Below are 17,159 nucleotides of genomic sequence, written 5' to 3'. Positions count from 1 at the left end.
TTTTTTGTGCCCAAATCTGGGGTAATTTTTAAAGGGACCTTTCAAAAAAAAGAAAAAAATGCCAAAAATTAGTGCCTTTATGACAATTCAAGTTTGTGCATCTCAATTTTTGTTTGCATAAACTCATTGATTGCTTCTGAGAATAACTTGCAGCATATTTAACGGTTGGACTTGATGATCCAACCTCTTTTAGCTCTTTTCCAACCTAAACGATTCTATGATTTCGTAGATTCAGTAAAGTCTGATCTTGGAAGAAGAAAGTTTACTTTTTTGCAAATCCCAATAATCTCAGACTAAATTAAGAAAGAAGTCTTAAACTAGGGATTTATTAGATCTGAAATAAACAAGCTTGCACAATCTTGGCCACAGGGCCCTGAGAAGAGGAGAGAGGAGAGAGGAGAGAGAGGAGAGAGGAGAGAGGAGAGAGAGGAGAGAGGAGAGAGGAGAGAGAGAGAGAGAGGAGAGAGAGGAGAGAGAGGAGAGAGAGGAGAGAGAGGAGAGAGAGGAGAGAGAGGAGAGAGAGGAGAGAGGAGAGAGAGGAGAGAGAGGAGAGAGAGAGAGAGAGAGAGAGAGAGAGAGGAGAGAGGAGAGAGGAGAGAGGACAGAGGACAGAGGACAGAGGACAGAGGACAGAGGACAGAGGACAGAGGACAGAGGACAGAGGACAGAGGACAGAGGACAGAGGACAGAGGACAGAGGACAGAGGACAGAGGACAGAGGACAGAGGACAGAGGACAGAGGACAATGTGGATGCATTCACCTACAATACACAATAAAGTCGTACCACATTTAGAAGTCATCTAACAATACAAAACTCTCTAATTGAATTGACAACTGCCTGTCAATCCCAGTAGCTGGCAGATGTATGAATCTTAAACCAGAAATGAGATGCAAATTTTTAAGCAAAGATGGTAACTGACCACATGAAAAACCCTACCAATAAGCTAAATTCTCTGTCACTTGTAAGCCCTTCATCAAAACTCTAAAGATTCTGAAGTCTGCACTTAAGATCAAAGGCCTGTGACTGATGTAGGAATCACCAGATATTCTTTGGATAGGAGAAAATAGCATACAACACACGTACCAGTTGGCAAAGGAGAAATAAATGAGAAATTGTTCATACACAAATGGAGGTAACCCAGTATTTGCTCCAAGTTATGTCATACCAACCCAGCTGCTCGAAATGCTCTTCTTGCCCTATCACAGCCCAGCATGCATACGCATGCACACATACCTACTTGTCTTTGAATCTTTTTATAGATTCATAGAAACATTTAGGTTGGAGAAAACCTTTAAGATCATCGAGTCCAACCGTTAACCTAGCACTGCCAAGTCCACCACTAAACCATGTCCCTAAGCACCACATCTACACGTCTTTTAAATACCTCCAGGGATGGGGACTCAACCACTTCCCTGGGCACCCTGTTCCAATGCCTGACTACCCTTTCGGTGAAGAAGTTTTTCCTAATATCCAACCTAAACTTCCCCTGGTGCAGCTTGAGGCCGTTTCCTCTTGTCCTATTGCTTGTTACTAGGGAGAAGAGACCGACCCCCACCTTGCTACAACCTCCTTTCAGGTGGCTGTAGAGAGCAATAAGGTCTCCCCTGAGCCTCCTCCTCCAGACTAAACAACCCCAGCTCCCTCAGCCGCTCCTCATAAGACTTGTGCTCTTACGAAGCAACACTTTAAGATTCTCTGTTCTTTATAAAAGAAGAAATGTGAAATAATTCCAAAGTTTGATTTTGACAAGCACTGTGCAGATTTGATCAGTTTGCCATGAAAACATTGGAAGCGTTTTCATTTATTTCCTGAAAGTGTGTAAATACTCACAATACTTACCTCATACACGTTGAACTGAGATTGCCCTCTCGACAACTCTCTGTAACTTGTTGTGAATTCTCCGATGAAATCATGGCTGTATAATAAAAAAGTTTTTAGATCAAATGTACAGCATTTAGTAATTTAAACATGTATTACATCTATTTATGAAAAAGAGAAGCACAGACAATATGAACTGACACCCAAGAAAGGAGCAATGGCAGAAGATATAATTTGCTTAAAAATCTGTGTGTGTTGTGTGTTCGCTCTATTAGTAATAAAAATTTAGAGATTAAAAGTATTAGCATAAATCTTTCTGATGGCGTCTGCTTAACTTAGCTGCACAATGAGGACTAGGTTGCAAAGTAGTGATCTGACCCCAATGTAAGCTTACAGAATCTGAAGAAACAGAGTGGGCTATCAAAGGCTATCACCATTTTCTCACTGGGTGACCACTGGCATCACAGACTCTGAACTGTGTGCAAGACTATGTGAGAGAAAGAGAGGTATTAAGAGTGTGAAAGGAGTAACTTAAACAAGGAAAAGACCAGACGTACCAATTTGTGTAATGTGACACTGAATGGCACTTTTAAGGGGAAGACCCAAAGCTTATTTCAGCTGCTATGTCTTCCCACCTGGGAAGAGAAAAGCAATCCACTGAGGCTACTCAGCGTACGGTATTAGACACCACTGGAAAGTATATCTTAACCTAACACTAAAGTTGTGGTTATCAAGCTTCTCCTTTCTAAATTCCATTCCTGCTCCAAGAATACATTCAACACTCCTGTGCTGTCACGCACGTTTTGAGAACTGCTTTGTCAGCTCTTAACGAGGGGATGGCATGCTGCTGAGGAGCCACTGTGAGCAGGGTGGCCAGAGGGAGTGCAGCGGATGAAGCATCGCTGAGAACGGCGTCTGGAGTCAGGAAGCCGGGGCACAGAAACCACAGGGCTGCCAGAAGTGACTGAACTGCAGGTTCGTATCTCAGACAGGTGCCTGGAATGGAAGCGACCGCAGGGGTGTGTGCCCAATAAATAGCTGGCTACACAACTCCCAGCAGTCCCAAGACCTGTTCCCATTCTCCACTCTTCCCAGCTGAACTTCCCTCACTGCTGCTCCAACTCCCACTCCCCCCTGCCCCTGTCTCCCTCTGTTTTCACAACTGTTCCCTAACAAGGTGTTGTATCTCCTGTACACTCTGCCTCCATATCTACTGAGCTATGAAATTAACTTTTTTGCCTTCCCTCCAATGGTAAACTAGAATAGAAAGTCAAAGTTTTATGACTTTGGTACTTGTAAAATTTGTTTTTAAGAAATACAGCACACTTCTAATTAAGCTATAAATATTAAAAGCAAATTTAAATAAATCTGAATGTTGCAAGAAGAGGAAAAACGGAAACAATCTATAGCCACATGAAATTTCTTTCTTGAGTTATTCATAACGAAATGAACTGAAAAAAACAACTCCCAAATATACATCTCACTTTCTGAAACCAGCATGAATTCACAAAATATGTAAAACAAACCATTAAAAGGTCCAGTCATCATGCTAATGCACATGAAATAAGCAAAGCATCCTGTAAGAAAGCTTGAGAAATACTATATGGTGAAGATATTCCTGATTACTCAGATTCAGAAGGGGACACGTCTCATGAAACACTCCCAGTTTGGAGATCAGGAAATTGCTTCTGAGGCAGACAGTTTTCTTAAAAAACACATTTTGGAGGCATCATCTCCTTCGATTAAATGCTCTCCAGATTGCAATGACTATTTAACCAGGGGAAGAGAGGAAGCCATCCATACAGGCTATGGAACATGAGTTCTATATGGACTGTAGCGCATAAGGTGTATTAAACCTTAGGTAACCATGGCACTGGAGAAAAACGCACCTTGGTTAAAGAGGAATCTTTTCCTTTCATAACAGTTCTTACCTTAAATTTTCAAGTCAGCTTGTATATTTCAAATGCAGAAATTCAAACAATAGCTCAATGACTACATACAAACATGCTGTAGCAAACAGAGGAAACGTAAGCAATTCCAGACAGGGTTGTCTCTGGGGAAAAAAAAATATCTATACTGCTCAAAAGTAATTGTTTTCTTAATTCTAAGAGACATCGGAAAGCCTCCTTTCCTTGCGGCAATATACAGAGACTAATAAGAACTGAGCTAGAATGATATAATTCCTCTGACTAATCATGTTAAAAAGGTATGAGCATATGTAACCAGTCTTAGAGTTCTCTGCAGTTCATCAACCTGCATCTTAACGCTTAGCATTCAGATGGATGTACGCTCCCTCCACTAAGTTGGCTCCGAAAGATGAGTGCCTGTCGGACAACATTTGCCTTTCCCAGAAGTATAACTCGTTAAGAAAAACAAGGCACCAATCCCTCCCAATATTCATGATCACACTTCACCAAATGGATCTTCATATTAGTCTCTGGATTGAGAATCCAAAGAAGTTATTCTCTTTGCCTTCTGAACACCCAATATTCCTAGACTTAAAGACTTTTGTCCATGAGTGGCATATCAGAACTCTGAATCAGAGACTCTTAGCCCATAAAATGCATCACTTGAACCACATCTCCCTAAATCTGCCACTTTTGGTACTATGCTTTGAAGTGCTGAAAATCACTTTCAGAAGTGTATTAACTTTGATTTTTTTAAATAATCTAATGGAAAAAAACAAAGGAGGAAAGGACAATCATCACCAGAAATATGTCAATGAGTAAGGGGGAAAGTGCCATAATCTAAAAATCAACTATCTAACTGGAGAAGGAGGATGAAGGTGGAGGACAAGAAATAAGGTGAGAGAGCCTAGAATCTGAGATTTACAATCTCTCCTGCAGCATTTAGATTCTCAGATGAATGTTTAGGTGGCCCTAGGTTAGCATGGTAATATTTACAGTTTTAAAATTCAAGAAAACATTTCTTCTGCATAACAGATCATAAATGTCAAGGCTTTTACACCATGTACGCTAAGTAACAACTTCTCTGAAATTAGTGAATAAGCCTTCAGAGAGAAATAAAAACATCAGACTATGCTGATACGCTGATGTGAAGTTGCATATCATCTTATTTTTTCCTTCTGTAAGACCTGTCTGCAAGCACTTAATTGATAAGGACACTGAACAAAAAGAAAGTCACTTTGCTGCACACAAGTGAGCTTGTCCAAAGTAACAAAACCAACTTTTGTGACTTCTTATATCACCAAATATTTTGGGGTTTGTCATAGCTCTTAAAAGCAATAAAAGGTAACAATTAGAACAAGTGGTTCACATTTTGACAATTGTTGGGCAAAAACTGGTTTGAGACAAAGAAATGTTTAATAATTAATAGTGTTAATATTACGAAGGTCCTATGTTACCTTTTAGTCAAGAAATTTTAAGTGATGTTTGAAAATAAATGAGAGCTAAGAAAATACAATTAATCTTAACAATGTAATTCATGAAAGTGACAGTAAGAAGCTCAACCCAAAGCACCCTGGTGCCGTTTTTCCAAAGCACAGATAACAAAGAATGGGGGAAAAAGAAAAAAAAAAAAACCTCTAAGTCAAGATTCAAGAAATCAGAGTTAAGTCAAGTCAAGATTCAGAAATCAAGTATATGCACAGTAATGTCGCCTTACTGATTGCAGAATAACCTGCACTATTCAGTATAACTTGCTTTGCTATCTAGCAGGCTCTCTGATGATCTTTCAGAGGTTGTTCCTGCCCAGCCTGCACATCTCTGGAGCAAACAGATTCAGCCTAGTGAGGTCATCAGCTGGTGTAACAACTGCTCATAGAGTCCATCAAAAGTGGAAATTAATATAAACTGAGTAACAGCAGCATTGTACATAAAAATTGATAGACTAATTCTAAAGCGGGATTCACTTCAGATACATTTGGCAATGTCAAAGTTAAATTAGGCACTTAGGTTCTTGCTATGATCACTAGTAATTCATAGGCACCACCAAATGGCAATTTATTCCAGTTAGGATTCAATCAGACCATTTTCCCCTGTAAGCTACTGCAGTAGCTTAAATGATTAGTTCAGTCTAGTTGACTGATTTTTACATTGTCTGAAGTTACATGAGACGAGTGCCATCTCATCTTTCTGAGGAATTTAACGTGTAAGATGTCAGTGTTCTGTCTGCTTCTAAATTCAAAAAAGGTAGAAAGCAAAAGGCAAAAAAAAAAAAAAATCATATAATTAGAATAAAAAGGAATACATGTAAATAGTATCCTTCACTTTTTTTGTTTTTTAGATATTAATTTTATAGGTATTCAGAGTGGGATGTGAGCAAAAGCAGATAAATCTTTCAAACTGTGTGGAAGAGTGTAGAGGGTAACGATTGCCTGAATTCCACAGTGTGTTGAAGATTTCACTCAGAACTGCAGCTACACAATAGTATTTGTCCAATTTCTTCTTTTTAATCATACCTCAGTTTCAGATTTTGGGTGAAATGGGACAGCACATGGGGTTGGATACCTTAATAAAATATAATCTTTATTTTTTATTAACTTGACAATGTAAGTTAATTTTTCATTGTTAGATTATTTTCAAAAAATATTGTAGTTTATACACAAAAGTGTAAATATATCATGTTTTTAAGGATTTGGCACATCTAAGTGAGGAACAGAGGATGTTAATAGAAATTCATCATTACAGTGATGCAGTGATTTTTTGCTAATATGGCTTTGTTAATTTAAATCCTTGTATTTTTAATTGCCAGACTATGTTACTTTGTCACTTCAGGGAATATCTAATCAAGAAGGATGAATTTGCACGAGCAGGTATTTATAGAGGGTAAACATGTGATAAGAATGCTATAAATCAACAGGCTTCATGATGGAACCAAAAAGACAAAAGTATAAGATGAGAGAGCATAAGATGAGAAAGCTGAAACTGGTTTTGGACCTTGTCAGCAAGGAAATAAATGGCAGCACACGATAAATTTGCCTATAATGATTACAAGATCTATTGGGCCACAGAAGTACAATATCATTAGCTATAATACTAGAAGCAAACTGCATTAGCAATATTAAAGACATTACTGTATAATAAATAACATACTCTTAAAAATCCAAATGTAAGTGCATATCCATATATTTAAAAATATAAATTAAGATTAATATGAAATAATTAAGACAGACCAAATTAAAGATAAATAGAAATCAACATATTCTTGTATAACATACAAATTCTAGTACCGTGATTTATGAGCACAGATTCTAACCAAAGTATTAAGATACAAGCTCAAACATTTTTAAAAGAACAAGAGGTTATCAATCCAGTTTGATAAAAAAAATATCTTTCTATTTTGTCAAAATAAAAAGCAATTTGAAAGGCTAATTTCTTCAGAAAAAAGGTACACTCGGTACAGACAGCAAGCTTGAATAACAACAGATTGCCCCTCTTAAATTTAGCAACAGGAATTCCACATATATTCTGCCATCCACTTTCTAGCAATGGAGTTATTTAAAACCCAGGTCTTCCAACTCTAGAGCTGACAACAATGTTTTGATGAAGACAGGCATGGAAATGAACATTCAAACCCAATCTGAAATAATGATAATTAATAGGTAGTTTCTACCTTGCAATACCTAGGCAAACAAGCAGTAGCAATTGCAGGCTCAGGCATTTTATCATACTTGAAAAGCAACAGTTTACGAAGCAGCGTTTTAAGCAAAAGAAAGTAGATTATAAAACGGATTATCCCTTTCTTCATACACGTACATTAACTGATAACATAATGAGATTCACAAAGCATTCCATCTTGCTTGTTCCTTGTACGAATATACACACATCATGTCTGAATTGGGCTAATACATCAGCATTTACCACAATTGTAAAACAAAACAGAACTGTAGCACAGCAAAACTCTTTTTCCTGTACCTCTAAATATTGATAAATACCATTCTCTAGTCCTGTTCTGGCCACTATATATTTATACATTTTAAGACGTGTACAAATATGCATGGATAACCCTGAAGTTTAACAGTAGTATTAATGTCTTACCTTCCATCTCTATCCCAATCATACACTTCTACTTTAATTGTCCTAAAAAAATAAAAAACACAACCCTGTTAAAATATATATTAAAATGTACCAGGATTGCCTTTAATACTTGTATTTTAATAGCACATGGGTGCATCAATTGTGCCAAATCCAGAAGGCAGAATTTTCCAGTCAATTCTCATGGGGCAGAAAATAGCAAGTCCCTCAGGTTACCCAATATATCTTCATAAACTAATAGTAAAATACAGCAGAAGCTGAGGAAACAATTAAACACATTGGAAGTTTAACCGAGTTATTTTTACTTGCTGTTGCTCTGAATTTTCTGTGGTTTGTTTTTTTTTTAATAAATTATTCTTTAAATCTTAAAGTATTATCAACATTTTTAAAAACATTAACAAACTAGAACTTACTGTGAAGGTTTCTTTAGTATATGCTATTATTTGGAAAACGGATATCTATTGTGGGGTAATAACATCTTACAGAAAAAAGTAATATATCCATATTTGAGAAGAAGTGTGCAGAGATTGAGAAGGCCCTTATGAAACAAAAGTATTAAGCAGCAAAGTACAGATTAAAAGCAGTGTTCACAATATAAAGTAAAGCACATTTAAAGCAGTAAGGAATTCTAGTCCATGCATTTTGGTTCTTAAATGAAAATAACTACTCCAGATTACAATAAAACTTCAATCTGGTAGACAGTATTAACCTTTTCTAAATATTGTGCAGTGGTGAAAAATGAAAACTCTCTGAGATCGACCCAAGATTTTGTGAAGGCCCTGTCTGTCGCTGCAGACGAAAGAAATGTGTAGTTCTTTAAGGACTGCACTTTTCCCCTCTTAAACTGTCCCCTACCTCTCAATAGAGAGGGAGGCTACTTGGCTATCTGACCAAAGAGGACAGAAAAGTGCAACATAATTTTCTCTTAATTCCTATAAAGCTAACAGGACAGTTGTTTGGTTCTTTCATCAGACTACACCATCAGATAACTATCAGATTATACAGCATAACCATGCCTTTCCTAGAATGGAATGGGACGAGCAGACTGTGGGGTATGGGGGGAACACGACAGCAGCAGACTCTGGGTACCAGTTTTTCCCAAACGGACAGATTGTCCTGGACACTGTGGGAATACTCACCCTCCTCTTAGTGAGTCAGGAGCTGGTGGGCAAGTTGAGTAATAAAGTGTTAAAGTCTGCCAACACACAGGTACTCGGTGCAAACACTTTTTCAATAGGAGAACTAATTAGAATTTATTTCATTTAAATCAGAATTGAAAGCCAAACTAGTAGATTATTATACACACAAAATAACACATGGATCTAAAATATTTCTTCACAGTATAAAACAGTAACTGGCAAATTTTCAGACAAGCGCCTCATGAAAAATATTAGGTATGTAATGGTTTCATACAGTTTCTTGAGCATCCCTCTGATGAATCTGCAACTGGCTACTGCATGAATCAGGATACTGACACAGGATATTGGAACAGTTTAACTAAAAGTATGATCCAATAAGCAAGCTGGTGTACCTCCTATGCATTACTTCACATTTATGAGATCATACGTCTCTCATGAAGAAAGGCTGAGAGAGTTGGGGTTGTTCAGCCTGAAGAAGAGAAGGCTCCGGGGAGACCTTATTGCGGCCTTTCAATACTTAAAGGGGGCTTATAAGAAAGATGGGGACAGACTTTTGAGTAGGGCTGGTAGTGACAGAACAAGGGGAAATGGTTTTAAACCAAAGGAGGGTAGATTTAGGCTGGACATAAGGAAGAAATTCTTCACTATGAGGGTGATGAGACACTGGCACAGGTTGCCCAGAGAAGCTGTGGATGCCCCATCCCTGGAAGTGTTCAAGGCCAGGTTGGACAGTTGGGCTCTGAACAACCTGCTCTAGTGAAAGATGTCCCTGCCCATGGCAGGGGGGTTGAACTAGATGATCTTTAAAAGGTCCCTTCCAACCCAAACCATTCTATGACTCTATACACATGTAAAAGCTGCAAATGGAAGATGAATGTGGAGACAAACTGTTTCCTTATGAGTAAAGTGAACCTCTGAGGACAGCTCTAACTATTCTTGCTTCAGGGATGACTTGGAAACAGACAAAATGTAGAAAACAAAAATTTCCCATGTAAAGGATTAATCTTATTTTACATACTTACTAGAAGAGTGGATTTCTTAAAATGCAAACACTGTAGAGTATATTATCATCAGCTTCATTAATGAAACAGGAAACAGATATCAGGATGGAGATAGTATATAGTTTTATATCTCCTTTTACTACAGAAAGAATCTATATATAAGTAAATTCAACGATCAGTAATAATGAATCCTATCCGGCCTAAAATGAACTGAACATGGGATAGAAAAATAACACCTCCAGACTTCCTATATTTTAAGCAACAACGTGCTTACTTTTATTCTTCGGAACAGTTTCACATGAAGTGAAGTCATCAGGTCTGTGGTATTAGAGGGGACAGGAATCCAAGCAATTACTTTATAATCTGCTTCCACGGAAGCTGCTCCCCATTCTTCCTGTGAGATACAGTTGAATACATGTTGAATAATTTTCTTTACTAGGAAGGGACTCTTTGGGGATAAGGCTGATCAACAGCTGATATTAGGTACACCAACAAATTCATGCCTGAATGTGCTTCACATTTTTTATGATATTCCAAAACAGGCAAAGAAGGAGTTGCTTTGTCTGGATGTTCTTCTTTTCCACTCAAATTTAATGGCTCTGACCGCACCATTTGTTACATTTTATCCCTTCTGTGGAATTTCAGTTTGGGATTAAGTTACCTTAGAATGAAAGCTGATTAAAGTGAAAGTTGTTCAGTGGAATGAAATCAAGAACAGCTCCAAACCTACTTTATCCCACCAAGTATTTGACCCTTGAAAGGAAATCATTTAATTTAGTAAGAAAGGCAATATCAGAGAGTTTTTTCCCCTAGAGAATCATTATTTTACTTCCAGGTTTCAAAACCTGTTACTGTTAAGATAGACAGGACACACTAGTAAGTTAAGATTTACATAAGGTTTAGTGGGACTTAAGTTTTGAATTGTCTTACAAATCTGTGTTCAAATAGCCAAATCATCTCAGAGAGAAAACCTGAATTATTAACATAAATTTTGGAGAAGGATCTTCAGACATGCAACTTTAATAAGAGCAATTCTTCCTTGAATAAAGCTCCTCTCTCCTGAAATTTATTTCATATTGAAAGGATTGATCACAGATCTTGAGTTTACCTATTTTGCATGACATGCAAGATATTAAAAGGCCTCTCAAATCTTCACATACTGACATTTTATCCTGTCTACACTGCTATTTTATCTTAAAGGACACAGTTTAGAGGTTGGGTTCTCTAATTTTAAAAAAAATCTTTAATTTAAAAAAAAAAATCAAGGTTGAAGAATGTTGGGGTTTGTATTTAGACATATATCTCTGTCTGAAAACTTTTATGCAGAAAATAACTGTGTAAGTGCTATTTGAGAGCTTATATTAAGAGAAAGAAAGAAGAGAACAAAAATATTGGGGATGCTAAGTACTACTGTAGCACTGAAATCCCATCCCTGTGATGGCTGAAAACATACTGTATGACTACATAGTTTGAGAAAAATTAAGCAAATCCTGGTGTTTTCACAATGAAAAAGTGGACAGAACTCACTCAGAAACATACGTTAACGGAAGATTTACTCTCCTCAAAACTAGAATTAATGTTTACTGTGATACATTCTTACTAGTGACATTATTCCCACCTTTCACACCTATCACAGAACCCAGAGCACCAAAATTTGATCTGTGAAACTATCATTATCTGAATGAGACTTTTGGGGTTTGTGGTTTTATGTATTACTATGCTGAGCTTAGGAATCTAATCCTTACCTTTAGAAAGAAAAGTTTTCAAATAAAAAAAAACCTCAAACTTTGGATGGTTTTTCTGAACTATCAGCAGACATTAATTTGAATTAATCTGGCAGCTAACAAGTGTTTCTTGATTTGAAACACGATTGTTGTAGGCAGGATTATGAAGTTCCATGGAGCCTTTTATTCATAAGGCATTCGCTGAGCACATTAAGTTGAAAGCATTCAAAGTAGAATCAACATGAGAAAACAGTAGTTACACAATAATTTGAGGCATGCTATTATACTTTTTAATTCTCTTTTGGAATGCTGGAGTTATCTCAATATGCCTCTACCACAATATCTTTTTAAATTATTATGAAAACCTTTTTTTCTTTAATATGATAAACAGTGCAGCATCCAGAGACTAGCTTCATGTGCACAGTTTTGCTTATGCATTATGCACGTGAACCCATATACAAGTTAAAAAGTCTTTTTTCTATTTGATTAGAATGTACTTATTATGAAATTGCTGCATTTTTATTGCATCTAATTGAAAGAGGCAACCAACATGGCTGACAATGACTGTATCAAGTACTTCACAAGGAGAGTGCTAGCAACATAAGAGAATGCTTTTTCCTTCAGTTTGAAGGAACATGACATCAAGTACTGGAAGAGTAAATCACAGATCAAATAAAGCAGCTAAGATCTGGTAGGAAAGACTAAAAATGGCCATTTCCCCAAAAAATGATAAAAAAATACCACTTTCCTAGGAAAAAAAAAAACCCACAAGTCAATTAGATTTGACTTTTTAAGAAGCAGCTTATAAAGACAGACCTTTAAGTTTATTACTGTGAAAGTGTTCTGCTTAGCTTAGTGAATATAAGCACTTCTTACTCTCCTGTTTCTTCATATCGACTACTGAGATTCAGCTAGTTGATTCAAGACTTGGTTTGTTTATCCCCTGGCATTAGCTAGTAAATTACAAGTTCAAGGAATGCCTCCCTGGAAGACTAGGCTTTCATGGTAACTGATTAAAATAAGTTTAGTACACACATTTCACTGAATAATTAGCTTGATAAAGTAATGCAACAGAGTTATGACATGGCAAAATCATGTACTATAGTAACATAAAATGTATATGAATGGATGGTAATCACATATATGGAAGCTGAAAATAAAAATTGAGGTAGAAAAAAAAAGTAACTATTTAAATTCCAAATTAAAGATTGTTTCAAAGACACACTCATAGGAAAATTACCAAGTTGAGCGAAGTCTTATTTAATTTCTCTACATGTAGCAATATGTTTCAACAAAGGATTTGGCTTCTGCTGATGAAAACATTAGTTCATGGTTAAAAGAACAGAATACTAAACCTCTTTTTATTTTCATAAATAAGATAAAATACCTTAACTTATATAAGATGATAAGATATGATCACACCAATCTCAACTTAATAAAATAAAACAGATGTTTAGGGGTTACAAGGCATTCAAACCAGATTTTTGACCTTTTACCTTTGAAATACCCAGACAAGCACACTTTGCGTCTCTTGTATTTTTCACACAGTCTATGTAAAGCTGAATTGAACCATAGCACATCTATCCATCTATCTACTACATTCAGCTTACATATTATGCATATTTTTATTCTAGTCTTGATATATTTCCTTCGTGATTTTAAATGAAGTATTACATTATACACTGCCAAAAGTATTATGACTAATTGATAAGTCTATACTTCCTCACAGTCTTACTAAAATAATTCCAGTACTCCAGATTTCAGGTAGCAGAAACAGATAAACTACCAAACATTCAACTGGGTACTTAATAATTTAACACCGATATCTAAATGCATTTCAAAAATATGAATGGTGACAACAGAACAAGAAGTCATCAACAGCGAGTTAAACATTGTTCTTGTTGATATTGTTAGAAGTTAACGTCCATTTTTTAAGGAGTCTAAAATATCCATCATTCCTCAACTTAACTAATTTGCTTGTTATTATTGGTAAAACATTGGTTAAAAACATGTATTATTACCATGTTTTTCAAAGATGGATTCTTTTCCATGGGCTCACTGAAAACTTCAAATCTGCACAAGATGATTACCTTCTGTGTTTCTCATGTACTTACCTACATATTTTAAAGGCTTTCATTTATCAGCATCCTCTGACATTACAATGTCACCCAAGGAAGACAGATCATAATTGTTTTTCATTGAAACATTATTAAAAAATACTTGTGCATGCTAGTAACAGTGTCCATTCTTCAAACTAGTCTTTTCTTTCTAACTGTTTCTTAATCACACCATAGAGAGCGAAGAATTTTTTTCCAGAAATCACCACTAACATTTCCTACAGATTTAGCATATTGGCTTTATTTTTCTAAATTCTTTAATGTGATGAATGGTTTTGAACACATATTATCCTTCCAAAATGCTGATTCAATAACCTAAATAGCATCAGGAATGGAACTGCATAGAAAAACTTACATATAGAAGCATACATGAGTTAGGGGGGAAAAATACCATATATGCTGAGAAAGCTTAAGGTATAGCTTACCGGTCATAGTCTCCATTACACAGTGCTCTGACAGAAATCTTGAATGCCTGCCACACTGGATTTAATGTATTTTTTATTACTTCTGTTTTGTGGCAGATAGTAAAACTGTAATAAAAAAAGATACATTTTGTATTTATGTACTTTTGTGTCATCAAACATGGAATCAAAAGAGCTGTAATCTGTACTCACTCATACAATATCCACATAAAATTTAGGATAAGAAAAAAAGAAACGCAGTGAAATCAGAGAGAAGAGAGGACTGAAGAGGACAGACCTGTTTGAGAGAGATTACAGACTAAGGTGCTAAACAACTCTAAACCCAAAATGTTTTTACCCAAAACTTCGACATGAATTACAACCATTCAGTGAGTTATTTCAGGCAAGAGCAGTTTCCATCCCACTTGTTTAAACAGGCCTTTTACAGCCAGGAATCAGTCACAGATCCAGAAAGAAAGCGGTCTTGCTTAGCGATTAAGAAACTGAGCCAAGGGAGTCATGGCTTTCTGATGCTTGTTGCCCATTTTATGTCTATGACTTTTTTAACCACGGCTGTGTCAGGTAAAACATATAAGCCTCTGTGAGATCCCACAATCACCTTGTCTCAGGTGAAATACAATGAGTTGTTTTAATGCATTCTGCTTTCTCTAAATGATGCAAAATTAAAATATTCCTTTTGAATCCTCATCTTTGAGACTGAATTGTTCAAAAGAAAATAGGAGGCCAGGTCACTGGTGAAATTGCTACTGAAATTCTCCATACAGATGTAACTAAAGGCATCCTTTGAGGGAGTATCTTCCTTACATGCCAAAGGCCTACGTTTTTATCCTGGTTATGATTCAGAAGGCATGCCTGAAGCTAAGAGACAGAAAAGAGAGCATCCTTCTGCCCACGGGTGCAGAAATTCTGTCCCAAACTCCTGTTGGATTCAGGAGAGCAATAAAGAATCAGTGGCTCACCACTCACCTCTTGGAAGGAAGAGGAGAAGCATTGCACTCAAGGCCAAGAGAAACTGCATATACCAGCACTCCCAGTAATGCCCACAGAAATTCCACTAACGACCTTAATGCCACTCACAAAGGAGCCGTAACTCCTCCAGGCTTACAATTTAAGATATTCAGCATTTATTCAGGAAGCTGTTCCTATAATCTGCCTCCGAGAGGGAAAGAGCAGGGAACAGACACACATATACCCACACATGGGTTTATGTTAACAACTGCTCCAGTTAAGCTACTGAAACAAGTAATAACATACATGTCTAGCCTTTGGTTTGATATGTTATATGTGAGGACTGTCAGTTTCCAAAACTTAACCTGCCAGTAGACCCCCATGTAAGCAGTATGTTGACCAGAAGTTAGCATGTCAAGTCTTAGCAGCAAAACAGGAGAGATAAATGTACTTTAACAAATTAAAGCATGAATGTAGCAAACAGCCACTTGTAAAAAAAAAAAAAAAAAAAAATTCAATTTAAAGTATTTTTGAATTCTATTTCCTAGAACTCTGTCAAAAAGATAAAAGATATTTCCAAATTTGCAGTATAAAATGTTTTTACCTAAAACAATTCCTAAGCATTAGCATATTCTGCAGCTACAATTTTGAGAATTGTATTTAAAATTCTATTTAACTATTTTTATTACAATTTGTTTTCATAGTGCTCTATATTTATCATTCATTCAACTCTTAAAACCCTGAGTTGCAATATTTGATCTATTTGTTACAATAGTTTTATTCCTATACTGCATAACGTGATATACTTCTAACACATGAATCCAAACATTATAAAAGAAACACAGCTTAATTTGACAAATATAAAAAAAAATATTTTTGAAACTATATTACCATCTGCAAATAAGTAAGTTGCCTACTGTTTAGCAGCAGAAATACTTAACAAGCATCTACCTGCCATCTTCATTGCTTCGATGAAATACAAGGAAAGGATCAGATTTCCCAAAGAAGTCCTTCTTGTCTAGTTTGTTCGCACAAAATTGCATTAAAACTGAATCCTGAAATGGGTAATACAGGAAAATTACATACAACATGCAGTTTACTACACTAAACTAAAAAAATCATTGACTAATAACCATACAAATAGAAAACAAAATAAATGAGGGTATCTGCTTTCTAGATGCCCTCTACATATTCGCATTCCTGTAATGTCTTTATAGGGCAGGTTGAACTGCTGGAACCAAGAATTCCTTCATAAGGGGGTGCAGAGGAAGGGTAAATTTCTATGCTAAATGCCTCGGGATTTTTCCAGTATTTTCTGACATCCAAAGTTGCATTCTGAAGGAAGTAGATTCACAGGCAAGAAATGCATATTAGAATTAATTTTAAAAACTCCAGTGAGACACAACTAAGCGTCATTCCTTCAGTGACTTAAACCTGCAGTTGTCTGCTCCTGCTGTCTGTAAAGCAAACGGCTTAGCAGCTTGCTATTAAGAGTCTAGAAGCTTCCACAAAATGAGAGTGGAAGATACCAAATACACCCATTCTGATGACAAATAAGGAGAAAAGTTTCGTTGCTGTGGTCAGGCAAACTGGTAGTCACACATGGTCACCTCTTTGGGCAGAGTCAAGAATGCGAGAAGGATTATAAATGCAAAGATAAACCTGCAGACTCACCAGCTAACTGGGGCAAGGCCTGCTGGAAGACTGTGTTCCATAAACAGGTCTACAGGTATAACAGCAGCAAGAGGAAGACTAGGGAAAATGTGGGCTCACCACTGAGTGGGGCAGGGGACCAGGTGACAAAGGACATGGAAAAGTCCGTGTTTCTCATAGCCTTCTATGCCTTGGTCTTTACTGGTAAGATCTGCCTTCAAGAATCTTGGGTGCCTGACTTGCCCTTGGTAGAGGAGGACCAGGTAAGGGAACATTTAAACAGACTAGACATACATAATTCCATAGGACCTGGTAGGATGCACCTGCCAGTGCTGATTGA

At 36.6% G+C, this 17,159-nt stretch overlaps 1 protein-coding gene across 2 annotated transcripts in view; it reads right to left on the bottom strand.

Moving 5' to 3' along the window:
- Positions 1–17,159, bottom strand: part of CPNE8 (copine 8) — a 111,823-nt gene that overhangs the window by 40,476 nt on the left and 54,188 nt on the right. Inside the window, exons 8-11 of one of the 2 annotated variants that reach the window (XM_087766930.1) lie at positions 16,118–16,221; positions 14,222–14,326; positions 7,819–7,860; positions 1,841–1,916 (exon numbers count right to left, since the gene is read on the bottom strand). In XM_087766930.1, coding sequence (XP_087623056.1) covers positions 1,841–1,916; positions 7,819–7,860; positions 14,222–14,326; positions 16,118–16,221 — 327 coding nt within the window. The remainder of the gene's footprint in view (positions 1–1,840; positions 1,917–7,818; positions 7,861–14,221; positions 14,327–16,117; positions 16,222–17,159) is intronic. The other variant, XM_087766931.1, reaches the window with a different exon arrangement.

The sequence above is a fragment of the Nipponia nippon genome, unplaced genomic scaffold, assembly GCF_047370975.1.
Source record: "Nipponia nippon isolate SJK-2023a ecotype South Korea unplaced genomic scaffold, ASM4737097v1 scaffold_3, whole genome shotgun sequence".
Classification (NCBI taxonomy): Eukaryota; Metazoa; Chordata; class Aves; order Pelecaniformes; family Threskiornithidae; genus Nipponia; species Nipponia nippon.
Note: the sequence above shows the minus strand (reverse complement) of the source record. Positions and strands in the feature narration are given on the sequence as shown.